Here is a 13,276-nt window from a genome sequence, read left to right as displayed (position 1 = left end):
CAATTATGTCCTATATTTAGGTTTTTTTTTGTATTTGGTTTCTGTTAAACTGATTAAAATGTTCTGCAGATTACGTCAACTGGTTGTTCACAGATTGCTACCGAGTTGTCCATAGTTTTTTTTATTAATTTAGTTCTACAAGTGGAGATTTGGCAGTCATACAAATATGTTTTGATAGCTTTAATGACCTCTTAGCCTCCGATCTATAAATTTCATGTCAGATTTAGACCCATGGGATTTCAACACACTTGAAAAAATCCTATACCTGCTGGTTTCTTCATGATGTTCTCTTCACCATTTTAAGTAAAGTTCCAACTCATAGCCTTTGACTAGTTAATCCTATGGTCATACCACTAGATATTGTAACAAATTTCAACAAATCCAAAAATGTTGAGAAATAAAAACTCGCTCGTATAAACGAGCCTTAATAAACCCGTTAAAATACTCTGTAACACTGGGGATATTTTATTCGTCGTACTTTAGATAAGTGACGTAAACAGTTCTGCTCCATATTTCAAGTTACTTAAAAAGTTTAAACTAATTTAGAAGAAACTTCGTAAAATCTGGCTATAAATATGGTGGACGTAATCCTGTATAATTTATAGACTTTCAGTGATATACATTTAGCAAGGACATCTAAATTAAGCTAGCTACAATATTTTTGGAGTTTCGTGTTCAATAGATAAAACGGGACCATACTATAAGAACAACATCACAGTTCTGTGATATTCGGACAGTGTTTCGTTCTCTCTTGTTTACGACGAATCAAGCTATTGAGTAGTATTGGCTTCAGCTAAAACAGATTGGCTAGCTGCAAATGTTCCCAATACTGACGAAAAAGGAGTGTGGATTCGGCTAGTATTAGTCTTGTACATCCCTCCGGCATCTTCCTACATCGGAGATAGTCCGTATAGCCGTAGTTGTAGTGACCTCTACCACACGGTAAAAGACACTACGAAAGACCCACTGTGCCCAAAGTGTCGCTGGATTTGATATTCGCGTGGCCGCGACAAAAAAAATAGACTTATTATACTGTAGATAGAAAGTAAAATCCATGTTATACAACATAGAATTAGAAAATTTCATCCAAAGCTAATTACTTAACGAATTAATTATGCAGCCTAAACAGAGCTGCGACCGAGCCAGTAGGTATAATATCATTATTATACATTATTGTATATTCCACGCCACGCAAAATACACACGCTAGCTTCAACCACGACACCATATTTTTGAACAAAATGATCGTTAAGTTAGTGTAAAAATGTGTATAAGCTCACACCACACACTTTTGTTTTCAAGACGAAAGTATTTTTTATTTTATTTGAGACTATTTATTTGGCTTGTGAGACCTTGAATGGATGTATGGATTTGAATTAACGATTTACTTCTTCGATCCCACTGCAAGCAAGTATCTTTTAAATAACTAGCTGTTGCCCGCGACTCCGTCCGTGCAGACTTTAGTTTCCACCGTGCTATAGTTCTCATTGTTTTAAATAAAAAATGTTTGTATCAAATATTAAAGCTTCATAAAACTTGTAACGATGGATGATGGAGAGGTCCATTACCCTTTAGAATCACAATACCCAAAAAACTGCTGTTCTGATCATTCATTTTCAGCTAAAAATCAAAATCATGATCAGACTGACTTTTGATCTTATTACCAGCGTATAAGACCCGTAATATAAGTGCGAAGTAAAGTAAATACCTTTGAATAAATCAGCCGCCAAGTATCTACTAATGAAACGGGGTTAATGGTTGATTACATGCATATATACATAACATTAGGCGTCGTACAGCGCTGAATAGTGCTACAAACGTTTAAGCACAGAAAACTGTGCTAGGATTTATATTAACTTCTTACATTGTCCGACTGTGAATGGATTTGGACTGTTCGGTTGATTTTGTTTTCGAGATTGACGAGATGGTGGGGTCGCGAGACGAGCGAATAAAGAAAGAATGAATAAATAATTATGGATGCTCGCACTAAATCTATTATAGTTAATTTACTACTAAAAAATAAACAAATATTATAAAAATAACAGGTGCAGACTTTTCTTTTTTGGGCACAAAATATTTAAATGTGTTTGACATGTATTGAACATTTTACCCAACAGCATCTTACTGTACTATTTGAAACAAAAATATAACCATAATTTATATCCATTGCTTTCACCGTCCAGATATTCACAATCAACTTTACTTATAAGACGCAAAGAATACCACAATCTTACAACTTGGAAAACAACATGTTAGTAACATATTACGAACTACATGGTCTAACCGAATGAAACTTGAAACATGCTCCCGCCAGCGTAATGACTTGTTATTTTCTTCAGAAGTACAACAATATTCTGCAGACCAAGAAATTGTCTGACAAAGAACTTTGCCGACTACCGTTGTTGTGCAAATAGCGAGACAACAATCGATTTTGATACTTCAATTTCTTACAACTCAATAAGATTACTAGAAGCTAGAATTTTGTTTTTGTATTCTATTTTTAATCCATTTCTCGATTTTATCGTTAAGAGATAGGAGAAATGCTTTTTCGGTACGCAATGGTTTTTAAACATGTGAGTGTCTACGTTAGTCCCGTTAATTTATATTTTGAAATATTAAGGAATTGTTATTATCAGCAAGGGCCGTCATCAACATTTGGTCTAGAAAAAATATTATTGAAAAATAATTATGTGTTATTTCGAGTAATATTATTGTAATAGAAATTATGAATGGGTTTAACCATAAAAAAAATCTATTGAGGCTTTTATTTGGTATTGAATTGCTTATAAAAATACTTCCCTATTTTGGCCTTTTGCTGAACAATAAAAATTGACGAAGATAAACCTCTTTAAAGTTTAGGAGAGCTGGTTCGTCGAGTAACAATTTCGTAAAATTTATACAGAATCATTTAATTCAATGTAATGTGATCAATTTATATTTGCGGGACAAAGAAACTATACATATCCATTATTATGCAGTAAACTAAAATACAAAATCTAAAAAGAAAGCATCATGCTTATTGTGGAAGTGTGACAGAGCAATACATGGCATATAGTTGCATCCCTTCCTCACAGCGGCAATAATATAACGTAAAGAGGTGATAGTTGGCTCTCTGAAGTAGGGTTTAAAGCGATCATTAGCGCAGTGAACACCACAATGCAACTGATAAACTGTTAAAATATTTATTGTGTTTCAAATGAATTGTAAATTGGAGATGCTTGGTATGTAATTTCGTATGTAGACAGTTCATTGAACTTGCATTATCGTATTTTATATGTGAATTGGATAGAAAATGTATTCAATTCACAGTGTTAGCTTTCATAGTGTTGATATTGATTTTTAAAGGGCTAAGATTTTTAGCCGACTTCAAAAGGAGGAGGTTCTTAATTTGTTTTTTTTTATATATTTTTAATTATTTTTTTGCATTTAACGTGAAATAGTCCTTTGTCAAGATTGAGTCAGTAGTTTTTATTTGAAGTCGTTGTATTTCATTGGTTTCAAAACAGTATTATAAAACGATAAAATGGTCTTATGCTAGAATAGGAAAATGACAAAAGCTTAGGCTGATCAACTTTGATCTCTTTGAGGTTTTTTAGCCTAGCCTTTTCTATTTCCAATAAATGATCGACATCTGGTATATAAAGACCAATGTCCTGATAGGCGTATTTTAATAATTTTTATTTTCAGCCTCATTTAAAGTTCAGTCTTTTCATCCTAAACATCAAAAGACGAAAATATTAAAAAGGAAATTGCCAACGTTAAACATGATAAAGTATAAAATACATAAAACCTTTAATATCGGTAAACAAATTAATAAGTAAAAAGTGTTTGCTTCTCAAACTAGTCCTTAAGTTGAAGCTTTTAGTAATTTGAAAATAAACGGTGGATATACGATACCTTCCACCCTGTGCCGTTACAACGAAATCGTAAAGTAAGATGTAAAAGGGAGAAGCGGCTATACACAGTCTCGCCTGCTGTCTCGCTCCCACAATACTAAGAGGCTCGCTTTGCAATCTCATAGTACAGGCATTGATAGTCTTTAGTTTACTCAAGCAGTTATTGTAATACTTCAAAATAATACGTTTGATCACGAACAAAAAACAGTATGGGTCAATGAAACTGTATTCATCGTATTAGAGGTAGCCATGAATTTGTAATACGACCAGACATTTACCAACATGAGTATTATTAAAAATAATTTTATTTATTTAATGGGGTATATTAAATTCTTGGTTTAAGTGACCGTCAATAATTATTTTTTATTTTTGTTTTGTTAGTTAATCATAATGTATTGATTCGACTGCCGATAGGTAGATAAATTTTGAACTGGCGTCACTATATTCGACTGGTTGTTTGGACACTAAATTCTATTGAAATCGTGGAAGCATGACCGCATTAACAGGCATAGCCGGTTCTTTCACTATTAAAATATTATTACTTTGAGTGGTGGTGACATTAATTGCTTTAGTAATCTCTTGCTGGTTATCGATTTGAATATCAGAAGTGCTTTAAAACATAAAAAAAATATGTTTATCGCTACAGAATCAACAGCTCGTTAATTAAAATTGGAATAATAACATAATATTTTTAGCCTACAGATGCCCCTCTGCTGAATACCGCTCAGGTAGGAGAGTTTTTGGGTATTTGTAATCAGGCTAGGTTACTCCAATTTGGTGAATTTTGGTATCTAGACAATTAGATGTCTCATATAAAAACACAAATTTTGTTCAGAAAAAAAACTATATCTTTTTACGACGTATTTATGGTGAGAATGCTCGAAAATTGGGATTCGAAGCATCTACGTTCCATGTTTGATATATGAGCAAAACAAAGATATACTCCAGCAGTTTTATTTTTCACGGGTATTTTACTTGCCCTTGAACGGAACTATGGCTCGGGAAGCCATAACCAAAGCCAAAAAGATATCTAAATTACCCTCGTTTTTTGTTCTTTGTGAATATGTAAATGATGTCCCGAGGTCGCTGTTATCTGTTCTGAGATTTATTATTTGTACTATTATGAAGGTAAAATGTAAATAAATAAATAAATAAATGTATGATTGTTTGTTGATTTGGGTGGCTGATGTATTATGAGCCCTTTGATCGGTGTATTTGAATATCTTTCGATTGTTCACCTCAACGCCTAATGTTTAATATTCTAAAGCTTGAAGAAAAATGAGATCGATTGAAAATTCTGAAACCATTGCAGAATACGATAAAAGTCATTTCTCATTTGTTTGGAACAAAAAATTATATTAATTATAATTCAGTGAGCCAAATGATCTATTTATGCTTCAGCAGAAAATTTTGTAAGCTTACATATATCGCTGTGTAAGCCTTCAAATAAAGGAAGATATGTAAGTAGTATAACTTTGGTCTCCAGTATCTTGGTACAACCGGCTTATCTTTGTCGATAAAAAAATGTAGGTACCTACTCAAGAATATGCCTTCAAATGTGTGTACTAATCTAGCATTAGATTCCTCGCCACTCAATATAATTTAATCGATCTTTTCATATCAACCATATTACATCAATAATTCACTCATATTGGTGAAATAATACAATTGCCTTATAGAATATTGTTTTCAAAAATACGATATATTTTTTCAAGTAGACATCAACTTCATTTCATTAAAGAAATTGACTTATCAGTAATTTCATTGAAAGGACAAAATAAATTATCTTTAATAACTAAATTGTCATCATTTTTATTGATTTATTTTTTCATTAGTTCTTGTTTAACTTACTTTGGTATGTGGCCGCAATGGCCATTATTGAATTATTTTATTTTCGAGTTTTTATTTACGTTTATATATTTTGTCATTTCTAAAGCTTCGTCTTTGCGTAATTGAAACGACACTGGTGAATGAAGAAACATTAACAGATTGCAAACCAATACAGATCCCGATCAAAACACGTATATCTTATAAATAAATACTAATATTTTTTACTCTTGAGCCAAACCTGATATAATTTTTATGTGACCAAATGACTGCTACTTCACGTTAAATTAAAAACTAATTTAGAACATTTTCATTTTTGGAGTCAATTGAAAAACGGTTTTCAACGTGATCATTTTTCTCGAGTCTTGGAACCTCTTTGGTTAAAAACTTTTCATGTCAATACGAATCAATATATTCTCAGAATCCTCTCAAAGTTGCAAGGCTTCACGCTCCCTTTTCCTAATTAACGGGGACTGTAAACATTTCAAACATAAAATCGGAAAGTCGATAATGAAAACGACTTTGTTCTTTTATTTCTATCTTTCGTTTTATTGGACATTAAGGGTCGTACATCGACTGGGCCCTTATCTGTCTACAAGAGATTTATTTCAGAACCACCCCCTTGAATTTTACAGGCTTTTTGCGAGAAAAAATTACCGTTGAAAGTAGGATTTTTTAAAAGTTAATCTTAGCTGTCTTATGTCCGAAATAATTTACTTCGGCTTTTTAAAGGTTTTATTACAGCTGTATTTTGTATTTGTTTGTTTCAATTTACTCTGATTTAAGTGTGCATACTATATCATTTTGTATTTTAAGGCAATTTACACTCTTAATAATTTATCAGTAGTCTCTAAAACTCGTAATTACACAAGAAAAATAATAACATATTCTTATAAGTTCAGCTATAATTATTATATTGATTCGATAGCTTATGCTAGCAGCTGCTCTTGTCAGTTTTTATGCTAAACTAGCTGTTGCCCGCGACTTCGTCCCCGTGGGTAGAAGATATAAGTTATGATTTATACCTGCCCGGTTTTTTTTACATTTTCCATTGTGTCTTCACTCCTATTAGTCGCAGCGTGATGGTTTATAGCCTAAAACCTTCGTCGATGAATCGACTATTCAACATAAAAAAAAAATTCAATTTGGACCAGTACTTCCTGAGATAAGCGCGTTCAAACAAACAAACAAACTCTTCAGCTTTATATATTAGTATAGATTATACAAAAAATGAACTATCGAATTGCGTCCAATGATTGATTAATCGAAATTTTTGTTTAATTACAAGACTAATATTATACATATTGGACAGAGTAAAATTTTAAAATTTTATTATGCACCTTTCATCGAATAAAAACATAATGAGCGATCTCTGTTCAAACAGTGTACATACATATTCATCTACAGACATTATTTATCCTAAAGTTACGAGCAAAAACAGGAAAGAAAAAATCTCGGTACCCGTGATAGGTAACTGATACCTCATAGTTTCTCATCCGAGAGCATTCTCCCCGTAATTGCGAGTGTCCGTACAGCTTAATAGAAAATGGGCTAGCATTCATTAGCAAACACCCGGTTCGTTCATTAATCCGTTATATAAGTATCTGCCTTAAAGCGACGCTTATTAAATTATGGTTTAGAAATTTTCATAAATTTCTTTTAAACACTGGAATGAAGGAATAAGGGAACTTTTAGCATCTTTATATTTAATGTTTTTGGTAGAAATAGATAAATAGATATATTTGTTAAAAATCGTGGTAGGTGTGAAAGTAATGTGTTTTGAGACCATATTTAACACCAGCCGTGTATTAAAGCTAATTTCAAATTCAATATGCTTTCGGAGCCCACCGAAACAAAACTGGATGGGTTCGAAACTAGTCGGGTGACTACTTTAAGTTACTAAATTTTGTCTTCCATTACTGGTTAAATATCGAACCTTAAAACGTGTTTTTTTTTCAAGAACTTGAGATTTTCAAATGTTAATGTGAATAAAAAAAGGAGGTCCGGCAAGGTTGTTGTGGTATCAAAGCCAGTCTAGTGTGAGTCGGTTTCGCAAAACTAACAAATGAATGACTAAAGACAAACATCAGCTTCATAGTATTAAAAAGTACACGAACTTTAAAAATACATTTAAATAAATAATATTTCCATAATCTTTAAAGTACTGTAATAAATGAAAAAGCAAACACAACTGTGTATTTACAGCTTTCCTTGAATCCAATTCATTTTTATATTTAATGCAATTACTACAGCATAAAGTTATCTGAACCTTGCAGTTAAGTGGTTATTAACGTGCACTTTACTTAATTGATATGTCCTATAAATGACCTTTGAGTAATAAAGTAGAAGTGTAGTATGAATAAAAATGTTTAACAGAATTGTTTTTTAAAACTATCAGTTTTCACTACCAACTAAATGTGTTGAAAATTTTAAAAACCTTAAAATAACAAAAAAAACAATTTCAGTATCATTAACTAAAAATACACACAATTACATAACTTATACTTATATTTAACTAACATTGAGCATTAGTTATGTTGGAACCGTTTCTCTCAAAAGATCATCATCATCATCATCCACAGCCTTTATCCTCCCACCGCTGGGCATAGGCCTCCCCTTTCTCGAGCCAATTTCTACGGTCCTGTGCTAGCCTTCTCCACCTTTAGTATGTCATCGACCCATCTTGCTCGACTCAATGGTTCAGACAACACAAAACACTTATTTGGTCTCAAACTTCCTTAGCTGGAGGACAAACCTTTCTGTCACAGTCATGCAATAAGAATTAGGGAACCGAATATATTTTTTCTTACATAAAAGATTGACAAGGCCGTACAAAGTTTTCGTGAGTCGGTGCCCAGTTGTCTCAAGAAACATAAATCAGAAGGCTCACTTGATAAAAGCGGACTCAAGATCAATAATATTGTAAATTGTACACTGTTATGGACTGTATAGGGTTGATTTTTATTTTTATCAAACGCACTCATTATTTGTAGAGTTCACATGATATCAAGTTAGATAATACCGAATTTTACCAAGCTATGATAAACTTCTTATTTTTAAGATGCTTTTTGCTTCTTTTTCATTCTGGGAAGACAGTTTATGAACTGTAAGGGATAGTGATTGTTTCTAAAAATAATTAAAATTTTTGTGAACATAATTTTCTTTATTTATAACACGGTCATAGGAGAAAATATAGAATATGTTATTTCCTTGTATTTGTTATTCAGAGACCTAGTTTAAGTAGCAATTATCGCTTACCTGACACGCTATTTATGAGTTATTAATAAGACGTATCCGATGGTGAAGCGCTTTAGTTTTTTTGATATCCAGTATAATTATTTTCCTTTCTAGTGTCAAATTATAATACACAAAAAAATATGGCGTATATGAATATAGATAGCCAAGATATTATGGGCTCCGAACAAATGGCAGAAAACTTAAATTATCAAAAAATACCTTAGGTACTAACATTTTGGCCGATACAACTATTGCGCTTTCGCGATCTTTGTTTTATTATTTTTAAATATTTAAGTATAGTTATTTTTGTTATAGCAGCAACATGAATACATGTCATAGGCTGCAAAAGAATCAACCGTCGTACTATCACGGTTCATGAGATACAGCTTAATGAAGGACGGGCGGACAGATAGTCAGATGGAAAAACAAGGTAGCCTCAATGACAGGATCTTGTCGTAACCTTTAGTTACGGAACAAAACAACGAAACCTTTTGGTCAGTCTAATTTTCTTTGAATAGAGAATTGTATTTTCCCCAAAGTGGACCTTTTCATCTTTATTGTGATACAAACAAGTGTACAATGAAGTTTATATCACAGCTGTACTGGTGTCGTATAAACTTCATTACAATTCCGACCATGTTTCTGTCTGTCCTTCCCAGGGGTCACAGCGAGGCAAATCTTCATATATTAACACGATTAATAAATCTTTTGTGCAGTCATCACGTTCACGCTAATAATAAGTTATGAGGAAGAATATTTTCATTCACTACTATGTAAATAATACCTTCTACGACGTTCTAAATTAAATCTGATGCAGAAAAGGTAGCAATATAACAATGGTACTTTAAAAGTAAAATAAAAACATATACTTTGACACAACGCCATCTTGTCTAGCAAAGTTTGTATTAGGAGTACGAGACAACTGAGCAACATACCTTTATATTTCTATTTACATCCATAATAAAGATCCTCGTTATGTACATTCAGATACAGAACAAATGATCTTGCTCATCACACAAACATATTTGTCCTAGGTAGGATTCGCCACGACCTGCGGTATAGGAGTCAGGGTTACTTACCACTAGACCAATAGTTTAGCTTACATGCATAACGCATCTTGTAAGGGCTCTAAAGAAGACGTGTTTCTCTTATGGCAGTGATACACTAAAGCATCACCTTGTAATGTATTCCTGGTGCAACTGCTCAGCGCAATTAATATCATCATCATCGTATTGCCCGCGCTAGTTCGGAAGCTCAACGACATGTTCGGTATAGTAGACAATTTCAGATTATAGCCCACTGTGTTATAATAATTAAGTGCTCTTGTAAGCTAGCACCTTTAAAAATAAAATGGAAAGAAAACTCTCCATTCAGATATTACTAATTACTCAACTACCTAAATAGTAAGAGTTACAATTTAATTTCTTTAGCTTTTAATTTAAGAAGAACAGAGCAATAGTGAACCTTTGTTAAATAAACAAGGGTGTAGGTTACTTAATTCGCCTTGTTATATCTTTTGTGGTCACAGATTTCGTAGAGTGACGTCATTCATTGTAAGATGTGATTCCTTTGTTTGTGACCTTTTGTTTGACTTTTTCTTTCCAAATGATTAAAAGACCGGAGAAATGTACATAGGAAGATGCTGTGAATAGTGTTTTTTTTATGAAGTAAGCTAAATACGTTATCAAAAATCTGATAAAACTTTTTTTTTTTTATTTTTTTTTTTTTTTTTATTTGGGAAACAAACAGATGTAATATAGTTAATAAAATACATACAAAATAAACAGTACTCAATCCAGAACAGTTTCCACACTAAATTAAAACATTTGCGCCAAATGCGAAACTGAATAAAATTTAAAAAGAATTGCAAACAAATATAAACAATTTAGATAAAAAAAATAGAAGTTACCTTACATCTACGTATCGAGGAACAATATTAATTACTAGAAGCAAGAACCAGACAGTCGTGAACAGATTTTTTAAATTTGGGCAAAGAGATATAAAATATATCTAAATTACAACTATTATTAATTAGATTATTGTACAAGCGGCAGGATCTTATTATAAATAAGTTGTTACCATAATTAGTTCGAGTAGTGGGCGTATAAAACAAAGACTTGTCACGAACATTGAATCGCGGGCATCTCAGACCTATTTTGCTTAGGAGGTAAGAAGAGTCAACTTGATTTCTAACAATTTTATATAAAAATAGTAAATCTCGTTCATTACGCCGGGCCTGTAGAGTGGGTAAATAAGGTAGACTTATGGGGTGTTTATTATTTCTCCATGTCAAATGCTTCATTAATTTATTTTGGATACCTTTTTTAATAGTTATGAAGTATTGATATGTATATATACCAATAATATCATCATTGGCCTAGCCTTTTTCCAACTATGTTGGGGTCGGCTACCAGTGTAACCGGTTTCAGCTGAGTACTAGTGTATTACAAGGAGCGACTGCCTATCTGACCTCCTCAACCCAGTTACCTGGGCAACACGATACCCCTTGGTTAGACCTGTAACGACTATCAAAAATGTAGGATTAATAGCCGGGACCCACAATTTAACGTGCCTTCCGAAACAGGGAGGAACTCGCTATGACACAGATGGTCACCCATCTACGGACCAACCGCGTCAAGCATAGCTTAACCTGTGAGCGTTTCACTTATGCGGTTATAGCTTAGCCACGAGCTCCTCTATATATACCAATAATAATATATCAATAATATCGACTGCATATTGGATAGCGGAGTTGCAAAGGTCAAACTCACTGCGCGACGTGTTGTGGGTTCGACTCACACGTAGGGCAAGCAAATGAGATTTACGAATGCTTGTTTCGATTTAGGGTGATTTTGTGCATGTAATAATGGGTAACTACGGGAGTCGTGTTTTTTAAAATTAAGACCAATAAAGCTCAATTTACTTTAAGTTTGCGGATCAAATGCGGTCATCTTTGTGACATCCTAAATAACTGTTATTCTGGTTCACTCATCACTTTATTTTTCATTATCATCTTTGTTACGTTACAGTACTATTGGACTGTTTTTCTTACGTGTCTCTGTCAGTCGTTTGTCAGTCAACCTCACGTAGGAACTGGCAGAAAACAGTTTATGTTGCGCATTGCTTAAATATTTTACAACCGATTTCATTCCTTTCTGTCGTGCAGGCACGAACACGTTTTATGTCCAGAAAGCAGTCGTGTCAACACTCTTGGAATCTTCGGAAACATTTTGAATTATAGTATTAAAAGTTGCAAGTTAGCTGCAGTTGATACTATTACAAGAATGATGAAAAAGTTGAACAACACTAAATGATTAATTTAAAAAAAAATTGTCAAAAGTTGATAAGAGACTTACAACAACGATATCTTCAGCAGGAATGACCTAATATTTTGTACTGAAAGTAGTTGTAGTCACTACTTATTCCCATAGCTATGGCCATTGGCTATGCCGATTAACGATCGTTCAACCTAATGGCCAGGCTATATTACCGAAATTGCCACGATTAGCTAACGGATACCTTATCGTAAATAGGAGTAAGCCTTGAAAAAAATGGGAATTTTTCCAACATGAAACAGAAAACAAACATCGGGGCCTAACGATAAAGTAATTACAATACATACGCAACAAAATAATTACCTGAAATAACTGTATTTAGCGTGGCTGACGGCGAGTTGGTCACGGCAAGCAGTAAGAAAGCGATCAGAGTCCTTTGTACACACACTTCACTGTACATTTTGTTATATTTTCTAGCTAATAATATCACTAACATTAATATTTATAATTTACATTCGGACTATAGTAGGTTGACTTTTTTTCTAATATATTATTTATTCGTTTAGTCGTAGCGCTCGGAGCCGGCCAGATCTGAAACAAATGAAAAAGGAAATTAAAATTTTAATCAAACACACATTTTGCAACAGATTGTGAATGATAAAAAATGCGATGGAAACAAAAGCATTGAATGTTTAATTTGAAACTAATATTAGAATACAGAATTTTCGAGAATAGTTTTTAATTAAAACTCATTGATGCTATCGCCATTTCATAAAATATTGAAAAGTACTTTATTTACATTCACGCATCGATCAAAAGACACTAACAGCTATTAAAAATAACCTGTCAAGTGCGAGTCCGATTCGCAATACTTAGGTTCCGCACAAATAGGATAAAGCAAGTCAAATCGGTATTCCTCACATACCCTCAAAATTATGACCACTATCAGTAACAGAGTTCCGTTTTTACCCATTTTCGTACGGAACCCTAAAAATAAGTAACTGGACTTAACTACATAATTTTGACATCAAAATTAATACAT

General features: G+C 33.0%; 1 protein-coding gene across 2 annotated transcripts in view; it reads right to left on the bottom strand.

Annotated features, from left to right (window-relative positions):
- The window catches only part of LOC113508590 (nephrin-like), a 126,619-nt gene extending 113,866 nt beyond the window's left edge, over nucleotides 1-12,753 (bottom strand). For both annotated transcript variants that reach the window (XM_026891713.1, XM_026891715.1), the window contains exon 1: nucleotides 12,598-12,753. In XM_026891713.1, coding sequence (XP_026747514.1) covers nucleotides 12,598-12,730 — 133 coding nt within the window. In that variant the 5' untranslated portion in view covers nucleotides 12,731-12,753. The remainder of the gene's footprint in view (nucleotides 1-12,597) is intronic.
- Between the last annotated feature and the right edge of the window lie 523 nt (nucleotides 12,754-13,276).

The sequence above is a fragment of the Trichoplusia ni genome, chromosome 2 (genome assembly GCF_003590095.1).
Source record: "Trichoplusia ni isolate ovarian cell line Hi5 chromosome 2, tn1, whole genome shotgun sequence".
Taxonomy (NCBI): domain Eukaryota; kingdom Metazoa; phylum Arthropoda; class Insecta; order Lepidoptera; family Noctuidae; genus Trichoplusia; species Trichoplusia ni.
Note: the sequence above shows the minus strand (reverse complement) of the source record. Positions and strands in the feature narration are given on the sequence as shown.